Source organism: Stegostoma tigrinum, chromosome 16 (assembly GCF_030684315.1).
Source record: "Stegostoma tigrinum isolate sSteTig4 chromosome 16, sSteTig4.hap1, whole genome shotgun sequence".
NCBI lineage: Eukaryota > Metazoa > Chordata > Chondrichthyes > Orectolobiformes > Stegostomatidae > Stegostoma > Stegostoma tigrinum.
In genome coordinates this window covers 53,393,284-53,413,423 of record NC_081369.1, presented here as the reverse complement: position 1 = coordinate 53,413,423, position 20,140 = coordinate 53,393,284, and the positions used below count along the sequence as shown (strand labels likewise).

The 20,140-nt window shown below is 40.7% G+C and overlaps 1 protein-coding gene across 1 annotated transcript in view; it reads left to right on the top strand.

Moving 5' to 3' along the window:
• The window catches only part of atmin (ATM interactor), a 33,406-nt gene extending 14,913 nt beyond the window's left edge, over positions 1–18,493 (top strand). The window contains exons 3-4 of the mRNA XM_048547027.2: positions 525–724; positions 11,728–18,493. Of these exons, the coding sequence (XP_048402984.2) occupies positions 525–724; positions 11,728–13,531 (2,004 nt within the window). The 3' untranslated portion in view covers positions 13,532–18,493. The remainder of the gene's footprint in view (positions 1–524; positions 725–11,727) is intronic.
• Positions 18,494–20,140: the final 1,647 nt, after the last annotated feature.

Here is a 20,140-nt window from a genome sequence, read left to right as displayed (position 1 = left end):
CACAGAGGATAAGCAACCTTTCCACACCAACCCTGTCAAGTTCCCTAAGAATCTTGTGTGTTTCAATAAGATTGCCTCTAGTTCTTCTGAATTCTCATGAAGGCAGACTCAACCTACGTTGTTCCACCATACTTGGGATCAATTTAGCGAACCTTCTCTAAACGGTTTCTGCAGCCACTGTATCTCTTGGATAAGAGGACTGAAACTATTCAAGGTATTCCAGGTGTGGTGTCAAGAGACTGGAATTTGGGGAGATCTGAGTTCTGAAATGGTTGTAGAGTTGGAGGAGACTGTTATGGACATTGGGATTGGCGAGGCTGTCCAGAAACTGATATGGCAGCAGAATTTTTCACCGAGATGGGAAGGGTCTTGGAGGGGATGGACAATCAGTCAGCTAGGTGGCATTAGAGTGGTTAAATCTGGATGTAACAAAGATATGAATGAGTGTTTTACTCAGTCAAGATTATCCATTCACTTTGGGTGTTCTAACTTACGGTGTTTTTTATCATTTTTTTCTTCACCAGCACTTTATGAAAATTCATGCTGAAAAGAAACATAGATGTGACAAATGTAGTAATTCATATGGCACAGAATGGGACTTGAAACGACATGCTGAGGATTGTGGGAGGATCTTTCAGTGCACTTGTGGATGTCCTTATGCCAGTAGGCCAGCACTGTTGTCTCACATTTACAGAACTGGCCACGAAATCCCTCCTGAGCACCGGTAAGTAAATGATCTGCTAGTTATCAAGTTATCGGATCTGCAAATTATTCGAGCTGTTGTCTTTAAATAATGTACATCCTATTAAAGCCATTCTGACCGTTGGCAAGTTTTTAACAGGGTACTGAGTGAGCCTTCTCTTGCGTTTATACTACTTTGCTGAACTGTCTTATGAACACCAAATCATCTAATATATTAACTTTTGACTCTGGAGTTGGAAACAATGTTAATTACTAGATGCCACTTGAACATAGAGGTGGGCTGTAGCTCCATTCAACCTGTGCATGCTGCTGTTATGCCCTCACAGTACTTCCTACCCCTTAAATATTTAGGAGCAGCTTGAAATAAAACAAAGAAAATATATTTCTATTTTCAGTTAACCCCATACAAAGGTGGTTTCAAACTTGTGTAAGAATTGAGAATCCCTGTGTATATATGGCTAGACTTTTTTTTTTTAAAAAACCCTTATGGCGATACGGTGTGTGAACCCATGCACAAAACACACAGATCTCACCCCTAAATTATCTTGAATGAAGAAATAGATGAATTATTAACTGTGCAAAATTTGTTGGATTCTGGAAATGTTCCATCAGACTGGAAAGTAACATGATTCCGCTATTCAAGAAGGAGGAAGGTAGATTTGGGTAAGTTATTAAAATTGATCATTTGAGGTTATAGCTGGCCTCTTAAAACTCCTCCTTGGAAGGCGTTGGTTATAGCTTTGGGAAAGTGAAGTCATGTCTCACCAATTTATTGGAGTTCTTTGAAGGTATAGCATGTGCTCTTGATAAAGGGGAGCCTATAGACACACTGTATTTGATAAGGTGCCACATTAAGTTATTGTACAAAGTAAGAGCCCATAGAGTAGGAGGTAACAAATAACTTGGATAGAAGATTGGGTGGTAGAAAACAGTATACATACCTGGGTCTTTGACAGGATGTGGAAAATTGAGTTCCCACAGGAGTCTGTGCCATCCTGGAGGCCTGTTTGTTTTGTTATAATGAATATCAGGAACTTGGATGAAGGGATCAAAGGCAAGGTGGCTAATGTTGCAGATAATACTTTGCTGTCCAAATTTGTATGTTGTGACAGGGCATAAGGAGGTTGTAGACCAATATAGATACGTTGAGTTGGTAGGCAAACAGCTAGGAAATGGAGGACAATGTGTGACAATGCAAAATTGTTTTCTTTGGCAGGAATAATTTTTAGAAGCTAGATTATTACTTAAACAGAGAATGTTTGCAAAATTACAAGGTGCAGCGGGATTTAGATGTCCTTGTGCATGAGTCACTAAAGGTTAGTATGAATGTGCTACAAGTAATTAAAGCCAGTGGGATGTTTTATTATATGAAATCAACTTAAAAGTAAAAATGGTATGCTTCAGTTATGCAGGTCATTAATGAGATCACATCTCAAATGTTGCGTGCAGTTTTGATTTCCTTATTTAGGGCTGAATGGAAATGTATTGGAGGTTTCTCACAAGTAGGTTAATACATTTATATATGGATTAAGCAGGAAACATTGGGCAGGCTGGGGTTTAGAAGAATGGAGAGTAACACGTTTGACATACATTTAATGGCCTGAACAGTGTTAACAAGGCAGTTGTGGAAAGGACATCCCAAATTCTGCCCCCCCCCCCCCAAACACACTCTGGAGGACAGAAACATCTTGGAAGACAGAGAAGGTGTTTTTGTTTTTAAGGCCCAGGTAAACAGCTGTAACTTTGTCCCCAACGGGATGTTGTACCTGATGTGACAATGTTAATGATATCTCTTGTAACGTAAACACTACCGTATCTATGCCAATTTTCAGAAGGATCCAAGTGGATGTATTATAAGCAACCTGTGTAGAAAGGTCATATTCCTCAAGTACCCAATTCACAGGGCTGACATAAGTTGTTACTCTACCAAAAAGCCTGCTGCTTTCTTGTAGGGTCATGCTTGACAAGTGATTTGAGGTCAAATAAAGTATGAGATCTTAATATCCTCAAGTCGCATTCTTTAATGTAGTTAAGGGACGTAGTAACATAATGGTAATGTCACTGAACTGATAAACCAGAGCCCCAGGCCAATGCTGAGGGATCTTGGATCAGATACACTGTGGCAGATAGTGAAAGTTGAACTCAGTAAAAATCTGGAACTAAAAACAAAAGTTAGTCGAGTGGTGACCATGTAACGATTGTCAAAAAAACACATATGATTCACTGATAATGGGAACTGCAGATGCTGGAGAATCCGAGATAACAAAGTGCGGAGCTGGATGAACGCAGCAGGCCAAGCAGCATCTTAGGAGCGCAAGAGCTGATGTTTCGGGCCCAGGCCCTTCTTCAGAAAGGGTCTGATGAAGGGTCTAGGCCCGAAACGTCAGCTTTTGTACTCCTAAGATGCTGCTTGGCCTGCGGTGTTCATCCAGCTCCACACTTGGTTATCTCTTATTACATATGGTTCACTTACGTCTTTTGGGAAGGAAATCTGCTGTCCTTGCCCAGCGTGACCTACATGTGACCCAAGACCCACATCAATGTTAACTGCCCTCTGGACAATTGGGCAAGGGCAGTAAGTGTTGTTCTAGCTCGAGATATCCAGGTCTTGTGAATTAATTAGGAACAAGTTATAAGATATACTGGAATACTGACTGTGATAAACAACAAGGCAGACTTCTGTTAAGCCAGGGAATCAAAGGTTATTGAGTGCCAGTTCTGGTCGCCCTGTGATGGAAATGATATTAATAAGATAAAGATGTACGTCAGATACATTTGGGACATTTTTAAGCAACTCTTGGATAGGCACATGGATGATAGTAAATGTAGGATATGCAGGGTGGTTTGATCTTAGAGCAGGGTAATAGATTGGCATGACACCTTAGACCGAAGGGCCTGTAGTGTGCTGTACTATTCTACGTTCGATGTTAAATGGAAGTGTAGAATTGAAAATAGACTTAGTGAATAGTGGAGCCAGTTAGACAGGCTTAATAGTTTGTCTGCTCCCAATTCATAAATTTACATGCATTCCTCCTGCCCGTTCATTTCCGTATAAAATTTGAAATCTGGATGACTGTGCAAAAGAAATACACCGACCAGTTGAGGATGAATCTTTTCCAGTTCTTCTGGCTGGGTGAGATTTTAAAGAGCTTTAGCTGAACCATAGTTAAAATCATCTTTGTCATTTATTATTAAATGTGAGCTCTGGTTTAGAGGAGCTTGTTGATCATCTTGGGCACAAAGGTCTAATGTGTTAATGTTTCTGGATTAAATGAAATTTCCTTCATTAAATTTAATCTTGGGTGCAAATGGATTTTGGATTAAGGAATAAATTCCCTTATTACTTGTTGAGAGTATTCTTTTCAGATATGGTTCATGAAAAGAACGTTTGAAAGTAGAGCTGACCGTAGGAAGATTAGTTTGACAATGCTGTAGTGCTGAAACTGCCTCATCTGGAAGCTTGTTTAATCCCTTTGGACAACTGTATGTTTGTCAGGAGAGTTCAGAGAGAACCGAACAACTTCTGACCTTTTTTTTTCCCCACATTGAAACTATTTACGGTCAGCTGTTATAGCACAGGTTCTACCTGGATAGGATAGTAATAGACCAAAAAAGTAGATCCCAAAGATGTTAGAGGTTCAGAATTATAGACAAATGTAAATGACTATGCTGAACATTTCAGATTAGAGCTTTAATAAAAACTGACCCTAACAACCCTGGCCTGGGTTGCTTTCTGCCTATGAAAATGTCAGTAATACAAATCATTACTTTTATACATATTACCTTGGCCAGTTTTACTTTTTGAGAAATCTAAGTCCAAAAAGTGCATTTTAGGAAGAGGGGAGTCTTGTATTTCTGTCATCTATACTTGTCGCAAGTGTTATAATTTGGCTTATTCAGTATCTATTTCAGACACTCTTCTGTCAAACATACTTGCATTTAAATGTTGGAAAGACCAAAGCCATTGACCTTGATCCTTGCCAGAAACTCTTCTCCTTAGCTGCCAACATCCCTTTCCCTATCAGTTATGAAACTGAACCAGACTGTTGCCAACCTTGGTACCATACTTGATTCAGAAACTGGATTTCAACCACATTTTCACCATGACACCATCTATTTCTGTTTGCATAAAATTGCCTGACACCACTCCTCTACATCAATTAGTGCTAAACACCTCATCCCTACTTTTTGTTAGCTCTATCATTGACTATTCCAATCCTCTCCTTAATGGAATTTTATTCTACTGCTTGTAAACCCAAGATCATCCAAAATTTTGCCCAGATTATATTGTGCATCCAATCTGTGCCTCACCCTGCACCTGCTGTTCTAAACAGGTTTTCAGTTGAATGGCCACTTGCTTGAGGCTACTTCTGGGAGATCTGTCTTGTACCATCTTCTCACATCCATTGTAGTTTTTCTGCAACTGCTCTTTGACACCTGTCATTCGACTGCTGCCTTCTACCTTGTCCTCTAGGAGAGATCTCTGTGGTGGCTTTTCAGCTCTTGGTCAAGTGGCTGAAATAAGTATTTTTTCTTTTCTAGATGCAGTTTTATAAACATCTAAAAATGTTTGTATTTTCTCTTGCAACTTTGAGTATGTCTTCATTTGCTTTGTGGTTGGCATGTATAATTATTGGTATACATCTTGAAGTCCACATTTCAAAGGCTTTGTAGTTCTTTTACACATTTTTATTGTTCAGGTTTCTGAGGTAAGCAAGAATGTGGATAGAATGTAGCATTTTAAATGTTCTGTAAACTGACTGAACACCCAAGCAATATTGACTAGTGGAGTAGTCTATCAGTCTTGGATGTTTTATTTCTTGAGATGCAGGACACAAAACAGAACCATTTTTCTCTGATAATGAGCTACTTTCTCTCCATGAGGACAGTGGAAGCAGCAACAATGATTTTTTAAAAGGAAATTGGATGAGCGTTTGTGGGTAAATAATCTGTGGGGCTCAGGGTTGTGGGATTAATTAGGTTGCTGTATAGTGAGCCAGTCTGAGCTTGTTGGGCTGAATACTACCTCCTGTGACACAATGATTGTGAATGGTTAAACATCTCCTTAGCTGTTGAAACTGCATGAATCTTAATTGCATCGCAATATCCTTCACTCTGCTATGAAATTAAGATACATTGTAGCTGCTGGCATTGGTAAATGACTTGTGCTGCGATACATGTAAGCCTTCTGGGACAGGTGATGCTAATTGCTTTAGTCTGCAAATGTTGGCTGTGCCAATGCATCCCCAAGTTCAGCATTTTTGGACTATGTTGCTAGTATTCATAGAATTCTCCCAGTGCTATGAAGCATTGAGACAGGGAAGAATTAAACTTTATAAATGACCATTTGAAATCTTTGGGCAATTTCCAGGATCCTCTGGTGCAGGTTGGAGAACCAAGGCCTAGTGCATATGCTCATGGAACAGCTGCGGACCTAGTTTTAGCCAAGCAGTTGTAGCCAGACACTGACTGAAAGCCAATCACTTCCTCGCTGGAAGGCAGAAAAATCACAGGCAGTCACACTGTGCCTTTGTGGTACTTAGTTTCTAGTTGTTCACTGGATGCTGACCTCACGAGTTTTGTTTGCTTCTAATTGCTTTGAAGTAGACCACAATGAGGTAATTACCTTTTTAATATGGTAATTAAAATTGCCAACTAGCAATTTTAATTATTCTTTGCATACTCCAGGTTTTAAAAACTCTAATTTCAGCAGTGGGAGTGGTGAAAGCATGAGCTAGGACCAGCTGGGTAAGTGAACTAATATATTCAGGCAGTGGCTAAACCTGAAACACTACAGTGTAATGTCTCCCACCCATTCTCCTCCTCTAACCAAACACAAAAGGCTCTGTGTGGAGGGTTGGTCAGGTAAGTTTTTTTTGTTATCCCTTTTGGCAATCCAGAGAAGAGGGGACGGAAGCTAGGGCAGTTGCAAGGATGTGGGAGGTGAGGGTCACTACTAGTGTCTCTTCTGACTTCACCTGCAGGAAGTGCACCCAACTCCAGTTCTTCACAGACCGCATTAGGGAACGGAAACTGGAACTGGACGAACTCTGGATCATTCGGGAGGCAAAGAGGAATTTATAGGGAGGTTGTCACACCCGAGTCACAGGATAAAGGTAGCTGGTGACAGTCAGGAGGTGGAAAGGGAATAGGCAGACAATGCAGGGATCCCCTGTGGCCATTCCTCTCAGTAGTATGTATACTGCTTTGGATACTGTTGTGGGGAACGACCTACCAGGGGAGAGCCATAGCAGCCAGGTCTCTGGCATTGAGCCTGGCTCTGTGGCTCAGAAGGGAATGGGGGAGAATAAGAGAGTGATAGTGTTAGGAGGTTAAGTAGTTAGGGGAACAGACAGGAGATTCTCTGGTCCCGATCGAGACTCCCAGATGGTATGTTGCCTCCCAGGAGCCAGGCTACGGGATGTATCGCATCGAGCCTACAGGATTCTTAAGGGGAAAGATGAATAGCCAGAACTCGTGGTATAATTCAGTGCCAATGACATAGTTAGGAAAAGAGATGAGGACCTAAAAAGTGAATATGGGGAGTTGGGTTGGAAGCTAAAAGGCAAGATGAGCAGAGTAGTAATCTCAGAATTACTACTGGTACCACGGGCTAGTGAGGCTAGGAATAAAGTGAGTGTGGAGCTGGACACACAGCTACAGAGCTGGTGTAAGAGGGAGGGCTTCAGATAAGTGGATCATTGGGATACCTTCTAGAGAAGGTGGGACCTGTACAAGAAGAATGGGTTGCACCTGAACTGGAGGGGTACCAATATCCTGGGTGGAAGATTTGCTTGAGCTCTTTGGGGAGGGTTTAAACTAGTTTGGCAGGGGGATGGGAACCTGAGCTACTGATCAGAGGATGGCGTAGCTGGTATACAGGCAGATACAGTATGCAGAGAGTCTGTGAGGAAGGATAGACAGTTGATTGGGCAAAGTTGCAGTCAGTGTGACAGATTAAAGTGTGTCTATTTTGATGCAAGAAGGGTCAGGAATAAGGGTGATGAACTTAGAGTATGGATCAGTACTTGGAACTGTGCTGTTGTGGCCATTATAGAGATTTGATTAACGCAGGGGCAGAATGGTAGTTGGATGGTCCAGGATTTAGATTTTTCAAAAGATACGGGAAGGGAGGTAAAAGGAGTGAGGGGGTGGCATTGCTAATCATGGATGGTATCGTAGCTGCACAAAGGGATGTCATCGAGGATGCCACTGAGTCAGTATGAGTGGAAGTCAAACAGGAAAGGAGCACTTTATTGGGAGTTTTCTATAGACCCCCCAGTAGCAACAGAGACTCCAAGAAACAGATTGGGAGGCAGGTTTTGGAAAGGTGCAGAAGTAATAGGGTTGTTGACGTGGGTGACTTCAACTTCCCTAATATCGACTGGAACCTCCTAAGTGCAAAAGGTTTGGATGGAGCAGGTTTTGTTAGGCATGTCCAGGAAGGATTTCTGATTCATTATGTAGATAGGCCGACTAAAGGGGAGGCATATTGGATTTGATGCTTGGCAACGAACCAGGCCAGGTGTCAAATCTCTCAGTGGGAGAGCATTTTGGGGATAGCAGTCACAACTCCCTGACGTTTACTATAGCCATGGAGAAGGATGGGAGCAGATAGTACGGGAAAGTATTTAATTGGGGGAGGGAAAGTTACAATGCTATTCGGCAAGAACTGCGGAGCATAAATTGGGAACAGATGTTCTGAGAAATGCATGGCAGAAGTGTGGAGGTTGTTTAGGGAGAAGTTGTACAAGTACTGGATAGGTTTGTTCCGTTAAGGCAAGAAACGGATGGTCAGGTGAAGGAGCCTTGGATCACCAGATATGTGGAACATCTAGTCAAGGAGAAGAAGGAAGCTCACTTAAGGTTGAGGAAGCAAGGGTCGGACAGGGCTCTAGAGGACTGCCAGGAAGGAAGTGAAGAACGGACTTAGGAGAACTACAAGGGAGTACACAAAAGCCTTGGTGGGTAGGATTAAGGAAAACCCTAAGGTGTTCCATACTTATGTGAGGAACAAGAGGATGGCCAGAGTGAGGATAGGGCTTACTGGGGATGTTGGAGGAAACTTTGCGCACAGTTGGAGGAGGTTGCTTCAATATTCACCAGTGAGAGGGACCTTGATGGTTGTGAGGACAGTGTGAAACAGGCAGATATGCTCAAACAGCTATCTACTAACCTCATTCTGCCCCCTTGACCTGTCCGTCCTCGCCAGACTAACCGATGCCCTCCCTACCTCCCGATCTATACTCACCTTTTACAGGTTCCATCCCCTGCCCCTTTAACTTGTCTGTCTCCTCTCCACCTGTCTTCTCCTCTATCCATCTTTGATCTGCCTCCCCCTCTCTCCCTATTTATTTCAGAACCCTCTCCCTATCCCCCTTTTCTGATGAAGGGTTGAGGTCAAAAACGTCGGCTTTTGTGCTCCTAAGATGCTGCTTGGCCTGCTGTGTTCGTCCAGCTCCACACTTTGTTATCTCTGGTGTTAAGAAGGAGGATGTGCTAGAAATTTTGAAAAAGAAGAGGATAGGTAAGACCTCTGGGCCAGATGGAATTTACCAAGATATATACAGGAAGCGAAGGAAGAGGTTGCTGCCCTTTTGATCTTTGCATCCTCATTGTCCACTGGAGTAGTTCCACATGATTGGAGGGTAGCAAATGTTATTCTCTTGTTCAAGAAAGGGAATATGGATAATCCTGGGAATTACAGACCGGCCAGTTGTCTTTGGGCAAAATATTGGAGAGGATTCTGAGAGATAGTAGTTATGATTACTTGGAAAAGCACAGTTTGATTAGAAATAGTCAGCATGGCGTTGTGGGGCAGGTTATGCCTCACAAGCCTTACTGAATTCTTTGAGGATGTGACAAAACACATTGAAAGTAGAGCAGTATGTGGTGTATAATAGCGAGGCATTTGATGAGGTTTCCATGGTAGGCTCATTCAAAAAGTAAGGAGCCATGGAATTCAGGGAAATTTGGCTGTCTGCATACAGAATTGGCTGTCCAATCGAAGACAGAGGGTGGTAGTAGATGGAAAGTATTCAGCCTGGAGCTCAGTGACTAGTGATATTCTGCAGACATTGTTCTGGGACCTCTGCTGTTTGTGATCTTTACAAATGACTTGGATGTAGAAGTGGAAGGGTGCGTTAGTAAGTTTGTGGATGACACAAAGATTGGTGGAATAGTGGATAGTAACGAGGGTTGTTGTAGGTTGCACTGAGACATTGACTGGATGCAGAGCTGGACAAAGAAGTGGCCGATGGAGTTCAATCCAGAAAAAATGTGAAGTGATTCCTTTTTGGAAGGCTGAATTTGAATGCAGAATACAGGGTTAATGGCAGGATTCTTGGCAGTGTGGTGGAACAGAGGGATCTTGAGGTCCGTGTCCATGGATCCCTCAAAGTTTCCACCCAAGTTGATAGCATTGTTAAGAAGGCGTGTGCTGTGTTGGCTTTTATTAGCAGGAGGATTGAGCTTAAGAGCTGCAAGGTTATGTTGCAACTCTGTAAACCCTGGTTAGACCACACATGGAGTATTGTGTTCAGTTCTGGTCACCTCATTATAGGAAAGATGTGGAAGCTTTTGAGAGGGTGCTGAGGAGACCTACCAAGATGCTCCCTGGCCTGGAGGCCAGGTCTTAAAGGAAAGTTTGAGGGAGCCAGGGCTTTTCTCACTGGAACGAAGAAGGATGAGAGGTAACTTGATAGAGGTGTACAAGATGATGAGAGGAATAGTGGATAGCCAGTGACTTTTTCCTCTGGCGGAAATTATTATTACGAGGGGGCATAATTTTTAAGGTGATTGGAGGAAGAATTAGGGGAGATTCCAGAGGTAGGCTCTTTACACAGAGTGGTGGAATGTGCTGCCGGCAGTGGTAATGGAGTCGGATACGTTAGGTACATTTAGGTGACCCTTGGATAGGCACATGGATGAAAGTAAAATGTAGGGTATGCAGGGTAGTTTGATCTTAGAGCAGGATAATGAGTTGGCACAACGTTGTGGGCCGAAGGGCCTGTACTGTGCTGTACTGTTCTATGTTCTGTGTTGTTCTAAAGTTGGGCAGCGCTTGTAGTATTGCAACCTCTGAGCCGGGAAGCACAGGTTCAAGCCCCACCAGCTCCAGAGTTGTAACAATATCTCTGAGCAGATTGATTTAGTTGCAATCATAAAAAGTAAAGGTTGGGTCTTGGTATTAAGCCAGTCTTCAGTTTTAAATAAGTACATGGATTTCAGCTGCACAAGGGACTTGACGAGGAAGATGCTAATTCCCCTGCTGCAGAAGCTAGAGCAAGGGATTACAGTCTTGAAATAAGATTGGTCAATTTAATATTGGGATGAGGGGCGCAGCAGTGTAAGTTCAAAGGGCTGCGTGGCCTACTTCACTTTTCTATTTATTATTCTTGTGTGACTTCCTCATGATTAAACACAGTTGCAGTTCTTTAAATTGTTTCAGAGACCTAATGATTATTCATTTCAGTCTACCATGAACTGTGGAATGCTTGCTAATCTCAACTAAGTAACAAAAAAACCATATCATTCGAACTGTGCTTACACCAATTCATGTGCAAGCTCCCCATCAAAATTATGTATTTTAATCTTACTTCATTGCTGTTCTCCTGAATTCTTCAGACTTTTGTATCTAAAATCATGTCATGTTTATTTGTGTCAATCAACATTTGACTAGTGGTTAATGCAGGCAAATTTAAAAATTAGTCATTTTGCACATTTTACAATTAGTGGAGTTCTGTCTGGTTAATACAAAGGTACAAAGAAGTTCAACCATTCTTGATAGCATAATGAACAGCGGTTTATCAGAGTATGGAACTGTGGATATTGTGGCATCATATCTGGGTAGTTTAAAATTTCTGTGATGCAGCCTTGTTCCACTATGCAGTACTCAACATATGTCAACTTGGTCATTGTGATGGCCACTATAATGTCCACACACTTGCGAATGCAATCTTTGTGAAAGGTAAGATTTCTATTACTGAGGTTCTAATTGCTAAATTTGCCTTCTTTACCATACAGGGATCCGCCACGCAAGAAGAGAAAAAGTGAGTGGTCAAATCAGAATTGCTTGAACCAGGTAGCAAAAGTGAAGCAGGAAATCCAGGTGGTCCAAGATCCAACAGAGATAAACCAAAAAACCTGCATCAAAAACTCCTGTGGAGATGACCACATCAAGCAGCCTTCAGCTCCTGCCAAACAGATTCAGAAATTGTTGTTACCAAAGCCCAAGGTTGCACTTGTTAAACTTCCTGTAATGCACTTGACACATTTACCAGTTATTTTATCTTCAGGCACATCCACAGATAATTCAGTCAAGTCCATTGTTGTTGCTGTTGACGATCAAGGATCTATTCTAAGCACACTGCATATTTTGCCTCCTTCGGTGGGAACTCTGACACCGTCTACAGAAGTGAAAGGGTTAAGTTTTAAAGGTGGTCTCCCCATCTCCAAGGTTACTAGCATCATGATGGTTGAACCTGTCAGTACTGCAGTGCGAGTCAACATGGATTCGGGTTTTGTCAATAATCAAGGTTTTCCCTCACTTGGAGACCTCAGCACAAAAAACAAATTTAACTCCACAAATGTTCAGACAGACGTATCATGCCTTGCACAGAACACAGCACCAGAATCTCTAGCTACTTGCTACTCTACAGAGAACACAGTGTCGGCTTGTGCACAGACTGATCTGAGTATCAGCACTCAAGTTTTGTTACCTGTAAGTGTCCATACACAAACGTTTGAACCGGATATGAAAATCACGACATCAATAAGTGCTCAGACAGATTCGTTTGTTCAGACTTGTTTTCCATTGTTTGGTGTTTCCAGGAAAACACAAACTAATTTGGTAAATTCTGCTCATGATAAAAGCTCTGCAGTTCAAACACTAATTAACACAAGTAATCATGAAGACATTTTTGACCATTCTTTGGTTTCTTCATACAGTGTTTGCACACAAACTCAGACTAATTTCCCTCTGGATGCAGTGGGCATTAACCAAAGGTTATCCCATGATCTTTTACAGAGCCCCAAATCAGCTGTTGATTTTCATATTAACTCCACTTTACTTCAACAGAATCCTATGATTGACAACCAAACTCAGACAATTAACCTATTCAATGACTTGGAAAATATCCTGTCAGAAAGCATAGCTAGTCATTCATTAGAAAACCGCGGTCTTTTATCCGATGCCTCTGGTGAGAGTATGACGGGAACCCAGACACATGGTACAGGTATTGACTTCGATATTGAATTTTTATCTGCAAGCAACACGCAAACACAGACAGAAGAGAATGAATTTGGTACTTTGCACACAGAGTCTGCTTTGGAATCTCTGGATATTGAGACTCAGACAGACTTCTTGTTTTCAGACCATCTTGCTCAAGGGTTCAATGGCAGGGGACAGTCTAGCTATTTAGGGCTAGAAATGTTTGATACACAGACTCAAACAGATGTCAATTTCTTGGTAGATGGCAGTACACATCTACCTCTGGACAGTATTTTGAAACAGTCCAGTTTATCTCTAAGTGGAGAGTCCTCTGGTACCAAAACTCAGACTCCTGATGTAATTTATAGAAATAATTTCACTTGCATCCCTGAAAGCCATGTCCGGTCAAACTGCACTGAAACACAGACGACCTTTGAAAACCTCAGCAGTCTGTTCTTCACTAGCAATGAGACACAGACTGTAATGGATGACTTTCTCTTGGCAGATATGGCATGGAACACAATGGAATCACATTTCAGTTCAGTGGAAACACAAACCTGCGATGAAATATTTTCCTTGTTTCAAAATACTGATAAAAACAGTGAATTGCACAGCTAAAGAGCAGCATTTAATTTCTGGATTGGTGCACTGGAAAGTGGCAACATTTCATAAAGTGTGGTGTTGCATTACTGTTGCACCTCTTTTGGTAGCCATGTTTGGGGATGGGAGGAAAGTAGGGAAATTTCAAACTTAAACTAATCCAGTTACTGGAGTCTTTCTCCTCTCTGGGTGTTTGGATCCCTTTCCCATGGATTAAAAACTTTCTATGAATGCTGATCTGTGATTCAGCATTCTTTAGTTTTTGAGAGTAATTGCCTTCTGATCCATGGCCCCCATCCAGTTTGACTTTTGCTTTCCCCATGACACTTTCCTTCGATGCACGGCTAGCGTACATACTCAAATGTTTACAAAGCCATGTCTACATGTGAGGAATCATACTTACTCCCTTGCCATTTCAGATTTTCTTGTGTTAGTTTTCACTGGTCTCTGTACCTTCCACCTTGGTATCTGGCTTCTTTAGGGGTGAGAAATAGATGCCAGAGACCCCCTTGTACTTTGGACAAAAGGCAGTTATTCACACATGGCCCTTGCTATCTTATGTAGAAAGGTCTTCAGCTAAACCAATAACTCTGGACACATTCTTAAAGATTTCAACACCGTCTCCTGTTTCTATACATTGTGGTCTAAAAGTACGGTTTTGCCAATGTGATATTTAAAAATGTTTAAAGATCTTTCTTTTAAATATTTGTTTTTCATGTCCTTGAGTTTAGTGAACTCCAGATTAAATTTTGAGGTTTGACAACCCTATTCCAAATCTGGTTCATGTCCACATATGCACGGTGTAAACGTGGTTTGTTTAAATATCAGTTGGGGAATAAGAGTTCCTATGCTGGTCGCTCCCTACCTCATCTAGTGGCAGTTCGTTAATCATCATGCTTCAGCCTTTGACCTGATGTCAGTACACAAACTGCATGTTCAAATTCTAACCGTATTGGTGTCTGTGACTTTACTACTCCTTGAGCAATTCACTAGCTGAATACTTTCACACAATGCAGAGAAATCATGAAATAGCGTATCTTCATTGTGCAGTGCATTTTATTCCCCAGTAAATTTATGGCATAATGCTTTTCATTCTACCTGTTACCTCTGCTGTAAATTAGATTAAAGTTACTTTACTTGACCAGATTAGTGCAAAGCTTCCATAGCCTTCCAACAAAGAACAAACCTAATCTACCCAACCCTGAAGTGGCCAATCTCGGTGATTCTGCTCTCATTACTTGTAGAATTTGCTCATGTAACAGCCTTTAGGTCCTTTGGTGGCTACAAATTTGAATTATTCATGCAAGAAGTGTTTTGTAAACCTTTTTGGCTGAGTTTTGTGCCCTGGGTCTTTGGAAATTGCATTGCGCTTTCACGTGACCATTCTCAGTGCTGCTTGCAATCTAATCAAATTGCTGACATGAAGCAGTCAAAGATGTTGTGTTGGACTATGTTTGGGCATTTGTCTGGGCCTTCAGAGTAAAGAATTCCCAGCTTTGTGGGCACAAACTGTTAATGTTGCCATCAGCTCTGCTAAAGCAGGCTGTAATCAAGAAATGCTCCACCCGAATCCTACCTTGGAGTGCCAGTGCCTGATCATCCATGCTTCAGTCTGTCAGTGAATTATTTCATGGCAGGCCCAGCCTTGAAATTGGTCTCAACCTATTGTCTGTGATTTATCTTGACCAGCTTATGACATCTCAAAATATACCTTCCATACAAATGACTGTCATTCACATAATAGAGATCCTATATTTTTGGTAACTTTTGGATCTCAAATCCAGGTTTGTAGCAAATGTCATGAAAATATTCCCATTATTATGAATGGGATCCTATCTAGACCTTATCCAAATGCTATGTGCTGCTGTATCCTTGCTATGTCACTGAAAAATTTGAGACACATTTAGAAGATGAGTTCTCCAGGGGAAATTTTTTTGCTTGCTACATATAGTGGCTATATCTTTTCTACCTGAATCTCAGGAAAAATATATAGTTTTGTTTCACTTCCATGGGGTCGACATCTGTGTTCCAGGCTCCTAATTGGGATACATTTCTATTACAAACACTCTCTTTTCAAAAATGAATCTTCTAAGTCTACTAGCATGTTTGGAGTTCTCATGTGATCAGAAGCCTTTCTGGAAATCAGCATCAATTCCTACATTGGGAGATAAAGTACTAAATTGTCAGCACCTGCTTTGAGAACTTTACAGAATTGCTGATTCTCAGAAACTAGTAAATTTTTTAAAAATTCCATAGGACTGACCCATATTGCATGCTAGGGACATGCTGAGTTGATTCTCTCAACTAAGGAGAGATGCAGGTTATTGAGCATCTTGATATTAACATCCCATTTGCAAGTGCAAACTCCTGTTTGTGGAAGCTGCACAAATTTTTAGATGCATTTGATTTTCCCAAATAAAATTTGGTGTTTAAGTTTTTTTTTTCTGGGAAATCAAATGTTCAGAAATAAATTACAAACTACCTGATTGCCTCTAGTAGTGCTTGGGATATTATGAGGCACCTGTTAAAGATGGACAAGGCCTTTTAAAGGCTACGTTTAGTTGCTAAATTTTATCTGCTTCCTGTTTTCCAGTTGATCCAAAACACTCAACAACACCTGTTCACAGCTAATGGTTCTGGTGGATTTGTGCTCCTGACTCCCCAGTTAGTGCTATCAGTAAACACCAAGCAGGGCAGTGTCTTGGATTACTGTGTTTCAAAGTGCATGTCTCAAATTAGAGCAGTAGCTCTTCACCCGAAGCTGCTTTTAACTCTATTTCATTGTTGAGGTGTGACAACAGCCATTTTGTATTGCACAAAATACTGACTTGTTATGCATCTTTAAATATTTTTGGTTTTCTACATTTTGAGAGCGCCCTACAGCTATATTTGGCTATGCATTTCATTCGTTTAATAAATGTAGCTCTTACAGTATTAAACCAAAAGTTCAACTGTCTTTTCAGTGACGTTGCCTGTATTTGCATTCGCATTTTTTCAGTGCTAAGTGTAGGTTTGTCTCTGATAGCAATTTCATGTCAATTTGTTTTTAAAATTCCATCCCAAAAATCAACTGTTGGACCCTCCACTGACTAGTATTTCTGTGCATATCTCTAGTTGCTCTTGAATGTGTATTTGTTTCATGAGTTGGTTTGCAGTTGATGTGCTGCACTACTTTCATAATACCACTTTAATTTTTCCATTTATTGTCCATTTGTTCCTGGTGGTAGTTGTTTCTTAAATAGTGAAGTGTAATCTTTGTGGCCTCTGGAATGAACTGTTTAATATGGCTACACTTAATATTTGGTACTAAATTTATTTAGGCAAAATAATACTCTTAATTGGTACGCTTTAAATGCTGCGCCAAACTGCTTTTGTGACACTAGTAATTTATTGCTCAAGTTGGCTTTATCACAAGCAGTTTGTAATTGAACTGTAACCATAAATATTTTGTTGTGTTACAAAGCTTAAAATGCTGACCACAGACAGACTATTTTACTCACCTCAGTTTAAGTGATCATAGTGGCCAATGATTCACTGAAATCCTGGTGTAGCAAGTAGCGCACAGATGAGTTAGCATTTTGAATCCACTTCTTCGAAATCATTAACACTGTAAATAGTTTGATAAACTCAAAAGAAATATTTTGCCCATTGATCAAAATCATTATCTTTTTGTTAACAGCTATAGCAAACAAGCATATCTGCACACAGTGACTGGATTAATTACTGCACTGCAGGCTTACAGGAGCATTCTGCATGTTCTAACCGAAGTGTTGCAGATGTAACCTGCTGTGTCAGTGCACCTTGTGTACTCATTTTTTAAAATGCTTTGTTTCTAAGTCAGACAATGTGCCCTGTGTAGCTTGTCCTATGTGACATACTTCATATTTCATGTTTTGTTTGTACTGTCTTTTATTGAAGTAAACTTTAGTTATGTAAATCACGTTTTTGTGGCTAATCTCCTTATGCAGTTTTTTGTTATTTTTAAACTGTATGTCCATGCAGTGCGTTAATGTTATCCATGTTCTTGTGTGGGATGCATTAAGATTGCTTGCTTTGGGAAATCAGTTGTTTGGCTAAAAATGCCAAAGTGATCAAGCTTTTGAGGTAGAATAAGTGGCAGTGTTACTTTTTATTTTTGGCAGGTTGGTGAATTATCCCTTTTAAAACTTTCCTTTGATTTGAATTTCACTTCTCTTAAATGCCTTGGTGTTATATGTCTCAGTATATTTTCCCGTCTTGCTTCACTGACTAATTGTCCTGGATTCGGTTTTCTGTCTAAAAGTAACAATTTTTGACATTCTTGGGACAGGACGGGGGCAAATCAACCACTGTTCACATTCCTGTTCGCTGCCCAGTAGATATGCAATGGCCTAAGGAGTGATGTTGGGTAAGGACAGAATTTGGCTCGGTGATGCAGGCTCACTCATTAAATATCTAAACTGTTATGGAGGGATAGCCACATAGTTTCTTTTTGCCAATTTTGACTTACCACCTATTACATGGGCTGATGAGTTCTTGTTTTTGATTACTGAGATGATTTTACAAAAATTAGAGTTGTAATTTATTTTTTTTCTGTTTTGTTAGTTTGGAGCTTGCATCTAAAAATGTGAGATTCATGACTTTGTTGTTTCACAAAACACAGGTTTTGTGACTAAATTGTGTTTATTTAATAAGTAGCTGCTCCATAAGAGCAGACAAGTTTACTTGCATATATTTTCCTTTTGGCATTACATGTTGAATTGAGAGTCCCACTTGACTGTGTAAATATCACAAAGGTCATTTCAGTGCAGGTAAACTATTGTGCCACAAGTGATTTTCTTTCAGTGTTAATATGCATTTTGTCATGTGAGTGAGCATTTCTTTTAAGCTGATGCTTAACTTCACTTATTTTGTTGTACTCCACTTAGCTGGAATTTTGCACATTAAGTTATTTTCCCAGTGTATCGTGTTAGTGGATGTTTTGTGCAAAGCACATGGATGCTGGTTAAAAATTATGCAAAGTTACACAAAATAAATATCAGTTTCTTCTCTGACATGAGTAGCACATCTTATTTAAATGTAGGCTTAAATTATAAAAATGATATTCAACCAACTCCTGTGTTGCATGGTTGCGTTACTGTTGTTGGAATTTTCAATTATAAGGATAATCTTTCTGATTTTCTAAAATGCAAATGAACAATATAAGCAAACCAGCCCTTTTTAGGTTACATTGGACTGTAGTTTTATGTATTGTCACTGAAGGCCATATGTAACTAATTTGAGGAAGCCCAACTCTTCTACAATGTGTTGAACAATTAGAAAAATTTAATTTCTTTATCTAAAATGGTTTTGGGAATCTAGTTGCATGGAGAGGTATAGCATTGTAGAGATGTACAGCATGGAAATGGACCCTTTGGTCCAACTCGTCCATGCCAACCAAATATCCTATATAAATCTAGTCTCATTTTCCTGCATTTGGCCTGTATCCCCCTCAACCCTTCCTATTCATATATCCATCCCGATGCCTTTTAAATGTTGTAACTGTACCAGCCTCCACTACTTCCTCCGGCAGCTTATTCCATACCTGCACCACACTCTGCGTGAAAGAGTTGCCCCTTTTAAATCCTTCCCCTCTCACCTTAAACTTATGCCCTCTAGTTTTGGACTCCCTCACCCCGGGGAAAAGACCTTGCCTATTTACCGTGTCCATGCCCCTCATGATTTTATCAACCTCAATAAGGTCACCCCTCAGCTCTGACACTCCAGGGAAAACAGTCCCAACTTGTTCAGCCTCTCCCTATAGCTCAAACCCTCCAACCCTCACAACATCCATGTAAATCCAATTGAAGAACTATATTTGTATTTTATTTTTCAATCAACATTACTAATCGATTTTGTAATTGTCATACTGCTGTTTGTAGAAGCTTGCTATGTGGAAATCACCTGCTGTGTTTTCTGCATTGTAGCAGTGACTACTCCCTGGGGTCTGTTCTCATTTGGCTGGACAGCTGGTATGCAGCTTCTCAACTTTAATCTTTCCCCCTTGCCTGAGGTGTGATGAGCCTCAGGTTAAATCACCACAAATCATCTCTGTCTAACCTGACAGCAGCCCTTTGGTCTCATAAGACTCTGGTAACTAACTTTTTCTCTCTGAAAAGTGATGGCCCATTGATATTATCACCTAACTATTAATCTTTGGGGCCAGTTAGCTGTTGGATGGGACAGCTGGTTTGTAATGCAAACTGATAACTATAGCACAGGCTATCTGAATTCAACATGAAGGTCACATCTTCTCGACCTTGACCCTCCCCTGAGGCAGGGTGACCTTCAGTGTCTTTCTTTTGAGACAGCAGGCCCATGGTCTTCTGGGATAAGTGATTTGATCTTTTTATTACTCCAGAGACCCAGGTAATGTTCTGGGTACCATGCCAGATGGCAGAATTTGAATTTAATAAAAATCAGGAATTAAGAGTCTAATGATGATCATGAAACAGTTGTTGATTGTCGGGAAAAACGTTTAGAGGAAGAAAGCTGCCATTTCAGCCTGGCCTACATGTCTGTGAATCTGGAGTAACATGTAGTTAATTGTCAACTGTTCTATGAGCAATAAATGCTGGCCCTAATGTCAACATTACATGAAATAATTTT